At 28.2% G+C, this 19,100-nt stretch overlaps 1 protein-coding gene across 4 annotated transcripts in view; it reads left to right on the top strand.

The window, feature by feature from the left end:
- LOC107452086 (leishmanolysin-like peptidase, invadolysin) overlaps positions 1-16,917 on the top strand; it is a 180,460-nt gene extending 163,543 nt beyond the window's left edge. For all 4 annotated transcript variants that reach the window (XM_043049228.2, XM_043049194.2, XM_071179858.1 and 1 more), the window contains exons 9-18: positions 856-973; positions 2,533-2,640; positions 5,802-5,878; positions 7,700-7,810; positions 8,719-8,851; positions 8,936-9,025; positions 11,101-11,170; positions 11,775-11,908; positions 14,996-15,148; positions 15,928-16,917. In XM_043049228.2, coding sequence (XP_042905162.1) covers positions 856-973; positions 2,533-2,640; positions 5,802-5,878; positions 7,700-7,810; positions 8,719-8,851; positions 8,936-9,025; positions 11,101-11,170; positions 11,775-11,908; positions 14,996-15,148; positions 15,928-16,089 — 1,156 coding nt within the window. In that variant the 3' untranslated portion in view covers positions 16,090-16,917. The remainder of the gene's footprint in view (positions 1-855; positions 974-2,532; positions 2,641-5,801; positions 5,879-7,699; positions 7,811-8,718; positions 8,852-8,935; positions 9,026-11,100; positions 11,171-11,774; positions 11,909-14,995; positions 15,149-15,927) is intronic.
- The last annotated feature ends 2,183 nt before the right edge of the window (positions 16,918-19,100 follow it).

A 19,100-nucleotide genomic window follows, 5' to 3' on the forward strand; every position in this document is an offset into this window, starting at 1 on the left:
TAAAGGTTTAATGTGTTGCAAATTTGAAAAATTCATCTTTAAATTGCTCTTTGTAATGTTAAACATGTAACCATATTTTCATATACATACTTGAGTCTGGACTGCCAATATTCTGGGAAAAAATTATAGCTCCACTTACTGTAAAGTGCCCTATTATGAAATAAAATTTGCAGAAATTATTTATTTCCAAAAAATATATGTTTTAATTTGCAAATTTGTAAAATTAATTCTTACAAACTCTTAATTCTCAACATGTCCTATTTTAAAATATACTGTCCTTAACTGAACTGTTAACCTAGTGGTAGGCAAAGAATGAATTAATGATTGTTTATTTAGAAATTTTATTTTTACTAGTTATTTTCTGCGTCACTACATACGAATGGCTAAAAATTTAATTTTAAAAGCTATGTAGTTCTAGTTTATTTTGTGAAACTTTTAAAATGTTGACTAACTTAACCAAAATTCTTAGAGCTTATGTTTTAGATTGTCTACCACACCATGAAATATTTTGCAAAAAGCATAGTAGTTGGCAGACCTGTATTATCGATTAGATTTTAAAATATATTCTTGTTAGTTTATGTTATACAAATCATGTTCTTAAATTATACTTATTTGTAGTTTAATTATCTAAAAAGTTTCCTAGTGTGAATGTTGAAGTTTCTTTATTATATCTTAGTATATTTATTTGGTCTAATTAGGAATTTCATTCAACAAAATAGAAATCTCCCGCCTTCCAAACATAGAAGCTCAGAGCACCTCTACTCACACTGCCATTTATATTCATGGTGCTTCAGAATTTAAAATTTATTGTGATTTAAATTTATTGTATATATAAAAAATTGTAACTAATTCCAGAATTCAAGCCCATCAATGGAGTGATAGAGTTATTCGAGAGGTGGAAAGAAGAGATTGGAAAGTCAGAGGAAACTTGACAAAAAAAACTGTCAAGATCGTTGTGACACCTCGTGTCCAGGTATTATTTTTAGCCCCATCAAACATGTTTAAATAAATTTTTATATTCTTAGTTTGGATACTTTATTCTCATCTCTATTGATAAGTTCTTTTTAAAAGTCAATTTATAAAAAATGAATATGCACATAGTTTCTGCTTAATTTTGTTTTAAATCTTGAGTTACCTACATCTGTTTTAATCAATCTATTTTTAATTATCCCTTATGATGAATATTTTATTGCTTTTGTAAATGCTAAGTTTCTAAAAATGCTTCTTATTTACAATTTTTTCATATCTACAAAGATAATTCAAATATTTTTTTTTTTCCAATGGCAGGCACGGAATTTGAATCTTTTGCCTATACTATGCCAGAATTGTTGCTCATTTTGCGTTACCCAGTGGGCACCTGTGAACCAAAGTCACGGAGGCGAGCAACATTGCCCACGCCACACTGCCACAAACCCGTTTATAGGGTGGGCCACATTCACACATCATACACACACACAACAGAGGACAACACAAAGAGAGAGAGAGAAACATCCATGCCCAGAGCGGGATTCGAACCCGCAGCCTGTGGCTTCGCAGTCAGGCACGCTAACCGCTTGGCCACCTGGCCGGCATAATTCAAATATTAATAATTTTTAAGTGTTTGTTGATTAATATTGTACACGAATGAAACTTTCAGTTTTTTTTCTGCATAGCCACCATCTCCTTTAATCCACTTTTGCTAATAATTAATTTTGTTAAAATATACTTTAGTTATTTTTCATTAAAAAAAAATTGAGGATATGTGTGGTTATATCCCTTAACTTTGACATTGCTTTGAAATCATTTTTCTGTTATCAGTTTCTTTTTGGTACCCAAAAATAGTACAGAGAGATAAATCTAAACTTTTGGAAGTGTGTTGGGAGGTTTCTAATTTCAGTTTCAAATATTTGTCTCAGAATCCCAAAACAAAATTAAAATCTGAAGCCTAATGTTATCATGCGGATATAAGAAATTTCTGATAGACATTCCTCATTTTAGTGGGCAGCTTTTGTGGACTCTAGCTACTGGTAATTCTTATAGTGATTCTGATAAAAGTAAAACCAAGTATCTACAGAATTTGAAATTTTCCTGAACTAATGTATTTAGAGGGGTAATGGCAACAGGGTTTTGTGGCTCCTGAATGAAACGTAACTGTATGAAAGAAAAAATATATAAATCACATGATAACTTTCCTCGTTAGAGACTGGTTTTGAAATTGATTTTGTAGACTTCATCATTTTTATTCGCTTTTTTATTTCAGAATAGAATGATTGACCCATGTCTCGTCCCATGTGATAGTATGGAATGAAACTCCTTCCCTTCTTCTTTTAGTTCAGAAGTCTCTGAAATTTTTAATACTTTTTGAGGTGTTATGTTTTTTGATTTTTTAAAGCTGAGATGTTGGTTAATATGGTGTCAGATTCTGACAAGTATTTGTTTACCTAAACAGTAACCACTTTTTTTTAAAATACGAAGATAACATGCATGTCTTAATTACATGTGATTTTATTAATAAATTAATACGCTTAAATGGTATATCTTTTTTTTTTTCAGGAAGAAGTAAGACGGCACTTTAACTGTGATTATTTAGAAGGAGCTGAACTAGAAGATCAAGGTGAAGATGGAACTGTACTGACACATTGGGAGAAACGTCTTTTTGAGGTGAGTTGCATAATTTGGCACTTCTGTGCAATGAACTTATTGAATTCATTATTTTTACTCCTTTCTTAAGAATTGAGCAAATGTTTTTAAGATTTTAAATTTGTGAAATTTTGTAATTAGCATAACACTTATGTATATCTTGGTTTGTTTATATACATAATTGGTTTGTTTATGTATATGGAGGGGGGATTGGGGCAAGATCCAGTACCTCGATTGTGTCAAAATTAGCTTGTTTTTTAGCAGACAAACTAAGAATTACACTTTACTAGTCAAGAAGAAGGACCCACCATGCTGGCATGTTGTTGATTAGTTCACAGTGTCTGTGTAGATAAGTTTGTTTTACTAGTGTCAACTCTCTAATGTTCTTTTTTTTAAACTTGCCTTATTTATTGGTCATTACAGTTAAAAAAATTATTTTTAGTTCAGCTTACTATATGTTTACCAAAGATTAATATCTTAACAAACAATAAAGATTTTGTTCACTAACAGTTCTGTTCTGTTACGTTTTCATAAGCTCTTTGCTCGGGGTAAGATGGAGTACTTACGCAGATTTTCCCCCACCTTTTTTATTTGAGTCTTTGCTAGTCCCACAAAAGTTGAAGTGCAGCATAGAAGGAAGATAAGAAATTTAATTAGCTCTTAAAATAAAAATGTCTTGATCAAGTGCGTCAATCATCTGTCTTTTAATTTCTAATTACAGTAGAGTCTCGATAATCCGAGCCCCGGTTATCCGAGTTTCCGCTTTAACCGAGCTATCAAATATTTGAAGGTTTTTTTGTTCTAGTTTATTTTTTATTTTTAAAAATACCGCCGAAAAATAAATCTGAATTTTACCTTCCAAACACTCGGGAAAACTAAATCTAACAACTTGATCCCATGAAATGATCATTTATATCGTCAATAATGAAAATGAACCTAGCGAAGATGATGAAGACAGTGACGATGAAAATCAACAAATAAAAATCTCTCACACAGATGAACTTGAAGCTGTCGAAAATGCTACTGAATACATAGAACAACAAAAAGAGGCGACGCCAGCCTTCCTGTTATCCCTAAAAAATGGCGAAACATTGCTGCAGAAAAGCACCAAAGTTATGTCAAACAATAAACGATTAAGGACTTTTTTTAAGTAAAAACTCTTTAATTCTTGCAAAGTATACTTTTTAAGTTTTTTCAAGTAAGCTTTTTAATAATTATCGGAATTGTATGTGGTATACTCGTATAAATTTTATATTTCTTAAATATATTACATTTATACCAACTCTTTTCCTTTCTTTTTTTATACTCTTCGTTTTAACGGAGTTTTTCAGTTATCCGAGTTAGTCGTGGTCCACAGTAACTCGGATAATCGGGACTCTACTGTACTACTCTTTTGTCTTAAACCCAAATAAAAGAGCATCTGTTACATACATTTCAGTTTTGAATGCAGTATGTATAATTTAATTTTTCAAGCATTTATTGAACACTTATAAAGTGAGATTAAAAAATCTTAATTTGCTGTGATAATTAAATAATTTTACTAATGTATGATTCCTTGACAAGAATACCAACAAGACCCAACAACATACCAGAAAACAAAATGTAGTTTTGTGTAAAGAGTTACTACTACTATGAACTTTTTAAAAAAGTATTTTCCAACTATCTTAGTTATGATTACTATGACAGAAATGGTAACACCTACGTTTTGTGGCATCAGGAAAATATCTATAAAATATAATGCTATAAGTTTTCGAGACGTCAACGATTTAGCTCTATTAAATGTGTTCTGTAGACAACAGGAAGTTGGGGAAAACATCGAGATTTGTATGTTGCACCTTTTAGTTTAGATTCGCCACTATTTGCTTTGAAAATTTGGTTCTAGTTTCATTTTATTTTTATAATGTGAGAATCACGCATAGATGAGATTAGTACTTGTTGCCTTTAGTTATTCTGTCACTGTAGTCATAACCATGAAAACTGGATAATTTACTTTAACACTAGTCTTAAGCATATAATACTTATATGCAAAATTTTATTCTGAGTCTCTCAAACCGTATACTTGCCAAGGGGTCTTACATTTCGGTTTTATATCATGGACATAGCAGGGGCACAATGTTTGAGGTGGACAAAATTCAATTTCACAATTTCAGTAGTTCTCTACATTTCACAATTGAAATTTTTTTTTCTTAAATGTGCCACATGGCCTACAAAAAAATAAGCAATTTTTATCTCTTTCTTGTTTTTAACTGTAAAGAATTTAAACCAGGGTTGGCAGGTTTTTGACATGTGACAGTTTTTGACAGTTTAAACCATGGTTTAAACCGTCANTTATTCTGTCACTGTAGTCATAACCATGAAAACTGGATAATTTACTTTAACACTAGTCATAAGCATATGCCTTATAATACTTAAATGCAAAATTTTATTCTGAGTCTCTCAAACCGTATACTTGCCAAGGGGTCATACATTTTTGTTTTATATCATGGAAGTAGCAGGGGCACAATGTTTGAGGTGGACAAAATTCAATTTCACAATTTCAATAGTTCTCTAAATTTCACAATTGAGATTTTTTTTTCTTAAATGTGCCACATGGCCTACGAAAAAATAAGCAATTTTTATCTCTTTCTTGTTTTTAACTGTAAAGAATTTAAACCAATGATAACTCATGAAAATTTTCTTTATTTGTCCGAAATATTGAGGACTTGAAGATTTCTGCTTATTGAGGATGACATATATTCATAGTTTCACCTGCGTATAATGTCTAAGATCGCCCTCTACATTTTATTAATAAAAAAATTTTTTAAATTTTTTTTCTTGATATTAATGTTTTACTCACATTTAATTTTCTTTATTTAGATGTTATGTATCTTATCTATAATCTTGTGTCTCTTTTCATTTAGATTAATACTTAAAATAAGAGAGCCCATTTTCCCATAAACCCTGCAAGTGACACAGGCACTTTATAATTGATATTTCATTAACGAAATATATTTTGTATAGATGCCTATCTGATATGAATGCATTAAAATAGCGTTATCATATTCATAAGAAACCTCAAACTGTATGACTCATTATAATTTTTAATTGTCCAGTATGTGGCATGGATTTTTTTATTACCATATGTAAAGTAAGTTTTTGTAAAAATATGTTAAATAATAATCACAATAAAAATGTGTTTTTAGAATGAAGCAATGACTGGGACGCATACACAAAACCCTGTGTATTCCAGAATAACATTAGCTCTGATGGAAGACACAGGGTATGTCACAACAATTAATTGTTTTTTAAGTATTAAACGTTTTAAAAGTATTTTTTAATTTTTGTTACTGTTATTAACAAACAAAACATATGTTTGTTGCAACTTTGTGCTTGTAGTTTGCATTTGATTGTGTTAACAAGACTAGTAGTAGAAATTATTCAGCAAAACGAATTGCAGTACTGATTATTTTGGTAATCTGCAAATAATTTGAAGAAAAAAAATTTCATTAGGAAAATAAAATAAGAATTTGTTTGTAACTAAAATTGTTTCACTTCGAGTACACTAGTTGATTTCAAGTATGTAATTTCCTAGTCTAATGAAGTTTGTTCTAGGTATTCCTAATGATACTGAACAAAAACTACTTAGAACTCGAGATTTGTTTTGGTATCTCTGATGATGGGTTTCGATAATAGATAATACAAAAGCACTAAAAATTCTGTTACTGCGGTAAAATATGACAAATAAAAGTGGGAATAATAAAAGTAGGAATTTGAGTTAATATATGTTAAGGGAAAATAAATTGTTTTTTCCTGATTTAAACGGTTTTATTTAATTTATTTGACTTAATTTAAACACTAAACCCATTTAACTTATATCGAGAAACATTAATTTAAAGATTTACCTGTGTAAAGTAATTGAGTGTAGTATTTTTTTATCGTTGTAATATAGTGTAGTATTTTTGGTGTAGTATTTTTATCATTGCAATTTAAATGTGAATTTCACTGCAGGATGAATTTCATTGATGGATTTTTTTTTCTCTAAGCATTTCTTGTGTCGAATAGTAAACATAATTTTTTTTTTCGTGGATTCTCTATAATACCAAACCAAAGTGTCCCTCTTATTATAGAATATTTTTGTTCCCTTTTTTTGTATCTCAAAAACTCGAACTGTAAAATATTTGTCCTTGTCTGTCCAGTCTGATTTGATTAACAGCCATAAATAACATAAAATATTTGAAATTTAGTTCATAAAGTTAATTAAGTTTAAAATTTCATACAATTTAATGGTCATTATTCAATATTTTTAACTTAACTAACATGTATTTTTTTTTCAGACTTCATTTTTTTCTGAAGAATCTTTTTTTATTTTTCAAGATATTTTTTTTTTAAATTTTTTGTTTTTTAATGATGTATAAAGAAATAAATTTATTATCTTATTAACATTGCATTTATAAAAGTTAATTATTAATAATGTATTATTGCCATCAAAATCTCTTTAGTAATTATTACCTCTCAGTCAAGCTTTAGTTGGTACATCTGTTTAACAACATTGCCATTGATTTTTCGATGCTCAGTAATTATAAGATTAGTGCAAAAATAACTTAAAACTGATATGAGTACAATAACTATTGTAAATTTTTTTTTTAAAAAATGGTATTGCTAAACTTCTTTTGTTTGTATGTTTCATAAATTCATGCCTTTTAAAATAAGATTTGTTGCATTATTTCTAACTGACTAGTTTTAAAATGTGTTTGACTTTATAATTTAGTGAATCTGCATATGGTTAATAGTGCCATAAAGTTAATAATGCCATTTCATTATTAATTATTCAACCTTGAACTTTTCAGAAATTCAATATTGTGATCTTATAAATTTCTGAACTGTATTATTGCAGTTCATAAACTGCAGTTTTTCTTAACTTCAGTATTTTTATGTTAGTGTAAGAGTTTGCTTATTACAGAACATTTGTATGACACAGCATTTTTTTAAACTACAATATCAACATATTAAATGCGTAATATAGTAACACTTTTATACTTCTGTCTGTGATTAATTTCTTCTGTATTTTCAGTAAATTTTGTATATTTATTTTTCTATCTAGTTGGTATGTACCTAATTATGCAATGGCTCAAGAATTAAAATGGGGAAAGGGATTAGGATGTGAATTTGCCTTTAAAAGTTGTAAAGATTGGATAGATACAAGAAGAGCCAGGTATTTATTATTTTTAAATTGTCCCATTAAAGTATATAATGTCTAATAACTTTATAATCAAGCACATTATAACTATGAAAATGGATCAAATTAATATTTTTGCTCTGAAAAGGAATTTATTTATTTATTTTACAAGCAAAGAATCCTTGTTAAATATTTTTTTAAAAATTTGATTTCGTGTTATTGGCAAAAATGGTTTACTTTTCTTGTTAATATTGATTCACTTTCAATTGAATGAGAGAATTTTTATCGGGTTGTCCTGGCAAGAAAACCAATGACATTCGGTTTTTTTTAATAAAAAGGAAAATAACATTATATGTAAGCTTTTTTTTTAACCTCAGATTTAGTTTCAGCATATTATTTTTTCAAATTTCATTTGTTTATTATTTTAGTCTTTTACAAGAAAATTGTAGTTGCCTTATGTTTTATTATCCCATTTTCCTCATTTTGTCTGTTTTGCATTTGGAGCAACTAGCAAGTTTTGCACTTGAAAAACTTATTTCTTATGATTGATTTTGGTTTATTATTACTTAGTAGGATTATTTATGAAAATTAAAAACTGGAAACTTTATATGATAAAAATTGGCTAAGTTCACTATTGTGCTTCTAATATTCTGCAATACTTTTATAAGTTTGCAATGATGTTGTTTACATCACTTCTGAAAGAACTTTTTTCTTCCTTTTATTAAGAAGCTCTAAATTATTTTTCATTGCAAAGAATTCAGAATTAGACATTTAGCAACCAAAAGAAGAAAAAAAACTTATAGGTTTTAGCTTCTTGGTGTAACTTCCTTTTTTATAAAAATGTTGATTTCTTCTTTCAATTAGTCCTATTTATTTATCTGCATTAATTATATATTAATTTTTTTTTTGTGTGTGGAAGTAACCATTTTTCTGCAAATTTTCAGAGGGGAAAGCATTCATCCATACTGTGATAAAGTAAAGAAAGATCCCCTCGAAACAGAATGTACGGACAGCAGAGATTCGGTAGCTTTGTGTAATCTCATTGAGTATACCAGAGACTTACCCTCTATTTTTCAAGTGAGTTGATACATTTTAAAAAGGTTATAACCGCGAGAAATGTCAAAATTATGTTTTTTAATGGTGAAATGTCTGATGTTTTAGAATTTTGATCAAATACCTGGAATATCCTACCACGACATAGGCAGATTTGGAGGTTCTGTGAGTCTGGCTGATTATTGTCCATATATTCAAGTGAGAACTTTATCTTTATATACTTCATTGTTTATCAAGATAATTATCAGTTTGCAATCAAAAATCGCATCGTATTGATAGTTTAAAAAAAGGCCATGGTATTTATGCAAAGTATACTTTTAACCTTTTGCAGTTTATATACAGTTATCATACTGGTTGGAATAACATAATATGCGAAATACTAAAAGAAAAGCGCTATTGCAATATAACACATTTAGTGAAATATTGTGAATTTTGTATGACTCCAAAGTGAATATAGTTTTAACTTAGTTATATCCTTTTACGCTAAGAGATCAGTTTCATTTTTTCTGAGTCGACTGGTAGCAGACGTGCAACAGAAACGGTAAAAAAAGCTTTGGAGTTGAAAGTAGATGTGTGACGGCATAGGGTTAAATCACAAAATGTGTGTATGTAGAAGGTAATTCATTATGACCATTTTTTAATGTTATTAAAGTTATAGTTAAAGTTTGGAGAAGTTTATGAAAAATATAATAAATCTGAACAAGCTGAAGTTTGAAGAATTAGTAAATTCTACAGAAACAGGTGGTTGGAAAACATTTTCTTAAGCGAAGATCTAGATTCAGCCAAAAAATGACATTCAGAGAAAATTGAGGGTACTAGAAGAAGAATCTGGACATAAGTACCTTTTACCTGCAATACACATATATATTTCTTTCAATATAGGCTTCAATAGTTCAATTCTAACTATTAATTTTGTATATAAACAAAAGAGGGTTCTATCTGCTTGAGAGTTAAATGTTTATTTTGAGTAAGTCATGAGCACCAATACAAAGAATCAGTGTCTTGCACTGATCTTACTTTTAGTGCAAAGTTTTGTGCCTCTAAATTATTTTAAGCTCTGCTCATTAACTCCTTTTCTGCTCTAAATTGAAAACATCTCCATATGTTATAGTATATACAGCTAGTTATTTCTAATGCTGGTCAATATAAGAATTTCATTATCGTTATATATCATCAAAAATTGAAATATCACTATACTTATCCACTTAACTACTTGTATTATTTTTCTATTCTTCAGTGTATTCATTGATACAAATGAAATTAATCAACGCACGTGCTACTGTTATTGTTGATAATTATTGTTTTTTATTGCATTTGATAATTATTATTGGCGATAGTATTGGTAAAATCATTGTATTCAGTATTTGTCGTTGTCAACAACAATCACCGTAATACCATTTGCATCATTTTCATATTAGAACTCGTTGTTATTGTACATTTGTTATTTAGAGTAAAACATGAATATTTATGATACAGTGAGAAAATACTTTTTAAAATATCATTATCGAGATAAATATTTTAAAATGCTGTATAAACACCATAAGTTTTTAAAATCACTCTAAATGTTTTTAAATTATTCAAAAAATTAATTTGAAATAAATGTTATCGGAATTTTTTTTTTATAAACAAATACCATTGCATTTCAAATAAATTCTATACTTATATTTAGTTAAAAAAATCTGCAAAGTTAAAAGATGTACGCAGTATTCTTCCAATTCAAGAAGGCTTAAAATTGATGTTGCATTTTTTAGGTAAAGGAGAGCAATTGATTATTTTTTTATATATATTTTATATTTACAATTTAATTAGGAACTTCATTGTTACATACATATTTTGAGAAAATGCACTCAAGGAATCAGTGTATCATTTATAATGTTTGTAAAAAGAGTTCATTTCCTATTTATTTATAAAAGAGTGCAAGTTCTTAATGTTCATATGAGAGTTAAACTTAGCAATTACAGGATTTGCATATTGTATACAGCTATTATTTTATAAACTTTATTGCTTTTGTTAATTGTTTTTTTTTTCCTTTTGTGCTATGCAGGAGGTTTTTTGTTAATAATTTTATGATTTGAATTTATGTTGTAAAAATGTTTCGATAAATTTTTTTTCTTCATATTACCTATATTATATTTAGTTTCTTTACTTATTGGTTTTTAAACATAATTCATTTAGTTGTTTGTTGCAGTTATTTCAACGTTTTAAATAAAATTACATAAATAGACAAATGAATAAACAAAATATTATTTTATTAATTTTTGTTATAATTCTAGGAATTCACATGGAAATCCAACAACATTGTTGTTCGTGGCTCCCAGTGCCAATTTTCAGAGAATATGCCACGTAAGTTAGATTATAAATACAATCAGTAATTAATGTTTTTTTTATAGAATATACTACATGCTTGCATATTCCTGTTATAACAACAATAACTATAAATAACTAGTTCTTGTGCCTTAAAGTTTGCTACTTAGTTCAATCAATCCCCCATACTTTTTTTCAGGAAATATTATTACATATTACACCTTAAATACTTTTTTTTCTGAATTTATTATTTTAATTTATTTATATATTAAGTTCTAACGATGGTAATTTGTGATTCTTTACAAAAGCGCCTTTGAAAGAAGGTAAAACATTTATTTGTTTGCAAATACATTTTGTATATACCTCGTTAAACTGTTCTACCGTAAAGTGCTTGACTTCACATGCAGGTCGTCGGGCTACCGAAGCGGAGGTGCCACCCCCTCTGCAGAGGATCAAAATTGTGATGGCATGTCTTCAGATCATCCTCAGGGATGCTTCCCAGACCATCGCAAATAGCCCTCTAGACAGCGCAATAGCAGCTCTAGTGCGACGTAAATGAACAACAACAAATACATATTTTTTTTTTTGTAAATTTTAATCCTGATTTTAAAATTATATGTTTAAAATGTTCTTTTTTCCTTAGAACCAGAAAAAAATTTTGCTCTTGAGTATTATGGGCCAGGATCAAAATGTTTCAACCACAACAAGGAAATGTGGGAAGAGAGAACATGCCAGCAAGTTCGCCAGTGGCAACATTGGGGAAGTGGCTGCTATAAAGTAAATAAAAGCTTTATTTATCTGCACTGTTTTTGTTCCTTAACAGGTACATATAAAATAAGTAGGATTTTGATGTTATAATACGTTTTTTTATTTGTAACAATTCCTGGATCAAATGTGCCAAATTCCGTATCTAATTAGCTAAATTCATATCTTTGTTTACATTTGTTAACTCTTTGCTTTCTTTTGTTTACACTTCTTTTGATGGCTACAGTTTTTAACCATGTTGTAGAGTTATTGATTGCAACTTCATAGATTTAGATTTGCATATTGTTTAATAATTTATAAATAACTTGCGGCAGCGATTAAATTAGATTTGGATATAAATATTTCAGTAGCACCTTAATTGCTTTGATTAATTTTTTTCATTACTCATCATCATATATGGCAACGTTACTTTTAAAAAGTAACGAGTAAAAGTACAAGTATTTTTTAAAAAAGTAACGAGTAAAAAGTTGTTATTTTAAAAAGTAGCGAGTAAAAAGTACAAGTACTAGACAAAAAAAGTAACGATTTAAAAGTACATTTCTAGGAAATCGAAAGTTCAAAGCAACCTAAAGTTTTATTGAATAATATTCTTATGTTCTTTAATGTTTTCGCAAAATTNAGTACCTTTCTTTTTTCTCTTACTTTATGCATTACACTTTTTCCATGTACTTCGGGTTCGCTAAAATATCGATTAACGACACTTTTTGGTCGATCCAGAAAACCGGGAAATTCAGATATCCGGGATAGCGATGGTCCCGAGCATCCCGGATAATTGGTTCTCTACTGTATCAAACTTTTTATGCACGATTTGCACGAAAAAGAAATTTTATCTATTGATTTTAAATTTTAGTTTATTATTTTAAATTACCATTGATTTAAAATTGTTTTACTCAATTGAAACGCGTTTTAAAAGCTCAAACATAAACAAAGCAAACACAGGGTTTCAGATAGCTTTGTGATCTTTGAGCTAGTAAAAAATAATTGAATGTGCAGTATAAGTTGAAACAGAACAGTCTACAGTTTTATTTGTAACAATGGCTAATGCTGAAGTCATGCGAGAAAATCATTTTCCGAACATTTCTACCTAACGGAATAATTAAAATTTGTAAGTGAATTTTAGTATCAGCTGCTAAATTAATACCTTCGAGTTTTCAAAAGTTAAAATAGTAATTATAATAGTTTTCAATAGCACAAATAGTTCTGAAGTTCTTAGAGATTTGACTGGGCGTTGTTTGACAAGGTCGGGCATAAACATAATTTTAGTAAAAAATGTACTAGGTAAAAATGTATTTAGTAAAAAATGTATTAAGACAAAAATGTATTATTAGTGAGTTCAAAAAGAAAATTGAAAAACGTAATAACAAAATCCAACATTTTTTATTTAAAATGTATTAAATAAATGCATAAAACTCGAAAATGAATGAAAATAACTTGCTAATTAATATTTTTATTCATTTTGCAAAATAATTGCATTTCGAAAGTGGTGTCACTGAGTCTGCTGCGAGAATTTCTCAGAACGTGCTTAGCCACGCTGAATAAGCGCTCCACGGGAGCACTAGAAGGTACTGCAGTATTATATTTCACATATAATTTTTTTACGATTGGATATCGATTCAAAATTGATATGCTTTCCGTTTCGACATTTGAGCTCATGTATGCCATAAATTCTTCTGTCGCTGGTGATTGGCATGATGTTTTCAGCTTTAGAAAATTTAAAATCCCTGTGTTTTTTTTCTGTTACGTTATTATTTATAGCAGGGTGTTCAGCTTGGACAATTCTTTCCAATTTTTTTGTAGCCTCCTCCCTAGCTTTTTCTTACAACCAATTAAATTTGATGCAAGGTACCAGACCTGTAGCAAACAATAAATCATCTTGCGATTTTACATCGCGAAACCTTCCGCGTACGCCATCTAAAAGAGCTTTGTTTAAAGCTTTACAAACTGTTGTTTTAATAAGCCTTCACACATTTGAAGGTTGGATGAATTATTTTTCTTAAAATCGTATACATTCATTATACTTGTACTTGGTTTACGGAATTTCAAAGCGCACTTTTTACCATTCTGAAACTTTTTCTTGAACTGAAAACCAACCACTAGTATTAAAAACCTTTGCTGTTTATGTCATCCTTTATCACAGGCAATTTTCAGAGGATGAATAATGACTGTTCTGGACACACAATTCTGGAGAACACCCCTCTCACAATGATAGTTGCAGTCGAAAAAAGATCAAAAGAGCCGTCTTTTCCCTTTCAGGAATGACAATTTTAAAAAGTCAAGGTATTTAAACACGAAGTTAGCTGTGAACGCATACATATTGCACATTAATTTTATAAATTAAAAAAACATAAGCATTTTTTTTTAATTTAAAATTTTTTTTATTTTTTTTATAGAAAGCTTACCGAGTTTTAGAAAAAACTAACGATTTCATTCGACATTTCCGTTACAAATACTTGTACTTTTTCCCTAAAAAAGTAACGAAAGTACAAGTAAAAGTACTAAATTTGAAAAGTAACGAAGTACAAGTTAAAGTACGTACTTTTTACTTGTACCGGCGATACAAGTAACGAAAGTAAAAGTACTGCCATATATGCTCATCATACTTAGTTTATAAGTTGTTTGTTTGATGTCTCACCAGTTATTATTTCATCGTAGTTATGTCCGTAAACATATCATTCTTCTTATATTCAATTTTCAATAAATGAAGCTCACAATTCTCCTCCCTGTCAGAGTTCTTATTTAAGTGCAGGCGGTATCTACCCTCCTGTTAAAAGGGAGTGGCGAGGCAAACCTATATCCTCACAGATATATCACATATTCAAACCATAAAAGAGTATTCAAATACATTAAAAAACTGATCTTAGAAACATTAGTTACTTTAAGAGGAAAAAGACTCATGACCAACAAAATGGCTTAATTTATAGTTTATTAAAGAATTAAACTTGTTCTATCATCAATATTGTTCGTGGCTATGCAAAGTTGTTCCTTGAATTTATTTTTTATTCCTATTCTGCTTGAATCTTCCACCAAGTAATTTAAATTGTATTTCTTTTTGTATTCAAGGAACTGTGTAAATGAACTATGTTTTCCTTTATGTTTTAGTATGAATGTGTTTCTGGTCGTCTCCATGTGATTGTGGCCAATCATACTTACACGTGCTTCCAGACTGGCCAACAGCTGAAGATACAGATATTTTTTCAAGGTTGGCTTCATATAGGTACCATAGTATGTCCCCCCTGTCACGAAATATGTGGAGTAAGTATATATTTTTTTTATTGTTTCTGAAATTTAGAATGACAAACAATTACTTATTTTGTACAAATGTCACATATTTGATTGTGGGTTCAGAGTTTTTTTGACGTTCTCTTAGTTCTGCAGAAGTAAACTTTTTTATTAAAAAAAGTTCTTTATTCTTATGCATCATAAGACTCTTATAGATTTTAACTCTTGCTTACCGTGCTTTTACTAAGATTCATATCAGTATGATTTTTTCTTATGCCTCTTATACTCCAATCTAAATTCTAGTTACTTAAATATGTTTTTTTAGAAATGTATATTTTGTAGGAATGTATATTTAGAAATGTATATTTTGTAGGAATGTATATTTAGAAATGTATATTTTGTGTTGTTATCTAATTTTCATTACAATTTCAATTGAGTTAATGCATTTTTGGAAACTTCTTAAATCATTGCCTGCAAAAAAAATTAGTTTCATTCAGTTACTATCCTTGAAATAAAAATGATTTTCATGACATTCAGTTACAGACTTGCTTATTTTTTATTTCACATGAAACAATATTAATTGTCAGCCGATAACGTCAAAACAGTAAACAAAAATAAAATCATACTTCCTGCAACTTAACATTTTCAAGCTGTTATCTAATTTTCATAAAAATTTCAATCGGGTTAATGCATTTTTTTGCTCTTCTTAATTGTCAGTAAAAAAATTTGTTTCATCGAGTTACTATCCTTGAAATAAAAATGATTTTCATGACATTCAGTTACATACTTACAACTATTTTTTTATTTCACAGGAAAACGATATCAACTGTCAGCCTGATTCTAGCAAATCTTACTATGTTTTACCAGATAAACAGTACTATTATGACGAGCTACCTTGTAGCAGTATGTGCCTCACTTCAAGCAAAATATTAATACTTCTGTATACAATTTTTTTCTGGTATTTGGCAAGGTGAAATTAAATTTCAATTCTTATAAACTCTACCCATGGTGCTTTCTCTGAAATGGCTTTCTTGGCAGCCAAACGATGGACTCGTGGAATAGTTCCAGCCCAGTAAATCGTGCAAAAGGAGAAGAAATATAAATTATGTGCATGAAAAAGTAGCAATTATGCATTGATTGAGAAAAATGTATGCGTGTACTTAGGAGAAATGTGTGAGTTGAGCTCAGAAAACAACTGAATAATGTTGTTAATAAAGTAATATATTTTCTGTAAATTAACTTTTCCTCTGTAAATCGACTCTGGACTTTCGGTTTGTACCAGTATTTGAATAAACTCTTTTGATATGCATACAAATTATCTTGGAAATTTGCAGAAGTTGAATTTTTTTCATGCATTTTGCATGTTTTATGTTTTGTATATGTCTTCCCTGCAATACAACGGCTCTTTTGAATAATTGAAATGCTACTAAATCAAATTTATAAATTCTACAGTATGGAGTACTTGTGGAAATTATAAACTTCTTTTGCTACTTATAATCACACTACTTATAATCAAAATCTGTTTGAGTTGAACACTAAAAGACATCGAGCATTTGAAATATTATTAATGTTCATTAATGATTATTTGTCTGTTTATGAATTATAGGTTAAGTCATGTAATGAATATGATTGAATTTTGATACGATGCTAGATGTAAAATGATAAATTCGTAGTAATTCAATATGTTGTTTTTGTCCTGGAATGCTAATAGTTTTTTTTATATCTTATGTCTGAAATTTTCTGTTTAGTTCTTTCATTCATTGATTAAAAATAATTTTTTTCTATATATAGTTTAATGAAAATATTTGAATTGAAATCTTTAAAAAATAATTTATATATTTTTGAAGAAAAAAAAACTCAGTTGTAAGAAAAAAAAGTTTCAATCCTTTTTCTTTTTTAAATAAAAAGTATTTGTTAGCAATTGGTTGTTGTATAAGCTGTTCCAAGTGCACTAAGAGTTCGATACTTAATCTGCAAATTAAAAAAATTAATATTGTATTCAGTGTTTCTTTTAATAGCTGATCAATTATTCGTTATTTAACCAAAATAACTTATAAATACTTCACTAAAATTATAATATCCATATTGTTAAATGTACCATGTCCCTTCAAGCTCGTTAGTTCATTACTAATTTACTTCCATTTGTCTTCTGGCGAAAATCACTGCTCATTGCATCTACTTAAATTAATATCTATGTTGTTAATAGTATTATTTACTTTCGGTCTTGTCTGTAATTGTTTATTTACAAAGACAGTTACATTTTCTTGAAAAAAAAAAGTATTAAAAATGATCAGACCTAGTAATAATAAACAAATTTGAAGTTTTATTTTAACTGTTTAGGAAATATGTTTTAAAATATTTATTATATTCGACTCCTGTTCATTGAAAATTGTTAAAAGCTACAATTTTATTAAATTAATTTAATTTTGCATTTTATATGTTCACTGCCAATTATAAATAAGCTTGTGGTTGCCATGTGAGTTCCATGATATAGCTGAGTTACGGTATTCATTTTATAAGTTCTACAAGCTAGCTACAACATAACTCATATTCACTTTAAAGTACAAAATTATTTTGCTAACCAGTGCAATCTAGTACTTTGCTGGGAATGTGTTAAAGTTGAATAAATAGAATATATTTTAATTTCTTTATTAAAATTATAATTTTTTTTATTTATTTCTATTTTTTCCCATTCTACATGAATGTTAAATGTTGCAATTTGTTATTCATTTGTAAATGCTGGTGCACAAAATATGTAATTCTAAGTTTTTTAATACTGATTTTCAGCACTATGCTAAGATGAATGATTTACTAGTTATCACTTAACAGAATAAAGAACTAGAAATTTCAGAAAAAAATAAAAAGAAATTTACAAGTAACAAAATTAACTGAAATCCTGAAAATTTTCAGCTTTTTTTACTATTCAGTAAAAAGTTTGTCTTGAATGCAACAATGTTAGTTTTAAAATACTTTAATAAATAAATGCATTTAATTTGTGCAGTTTTTCCGCAACTCATAATAAATTTTTGTGACTTTATTTTATATTTTTGCAACTCTTTTGCCCTTCATACTGAAGGTTTTTTATAAAATTTCTATTGTTTTTTCTTATGTATACCGGTATGAACAAAAACTATGTACTGTTAGCATTTACATCTGGATTACAGGTAATTGAGCTTATCTTTAATTTTGTCGTTTATATTTGTTTCATATGTTAAGCATTTTATAAATATGTCAATTTTTTTTTATTTTTCTGGTAATGAGATTTTAAAGATCAAAAATTTGTTTATATTGATGTAAAATTTGTTTTGAAGTGTTCTTTTTTTTTGTTCATTTATGATCTTACAAATTTAATATTCTAATTTGTAATCTGAAATTTTTTTTTTTCTAAATAACTTCAAATCTTGTTTTTAGTTAAAAAATTAATTTTTAAAAAAAATCAAGAGACAAACTAAATATTAGAAGTGAATTAACATGAATTGAATGTTTTTATTTTATAATTATTAATAATCAAATACTTGATTCTTAAAAAATAATTGGATTCATAAAAAATAAATCATAAAATTCATCAATTTTATGATCTTGTCGTATCTGTTATTTAAGACAAATGAAATTGCCCATAATATACATGACTTTTGTTTCAATGTGCTTAAGAAAAAAATGGACATAGCTTGATATGCACAGTTGAAAAATTAGAAAGACTTGTTGTTTAACATTTAAAGAATGTATTTTATACTAAGCTTAGTATCATTAATACACTTGCTATGACTCTTTTTTTTCTCTAACGTACATTTCAAGTGCTATGTCCATTTTTTTAAATTCGCATTTTGAACCATGGACAAAATATAAAAAACTCAGACAATATTTTAATGTCATAAGTATTAAAATCCTGACAAATTGTTCTTTTAAGACACAGATTTTTATTTAATCAACAATAATTTTTAAGGAATTTGTCAACTCAGATGAATAAAATTCAGTTAACTATTAT

Source organism: Parasteatoda tepidariorum, chromosome 4, assembly GCF_043381705.1.
Source record: "Parasteatoda tepidariorum isolate YZ-2023 chromosome 4, CAS_Ptep_4.0, whole genome shotgun sequence".
Lineage (NCBI taxonomy): Eukaryota > Metazoa > Arthropoda > Arachnida > Araneae > Theridiidae > Parasteatoda > Parasteatoda tepidariorum.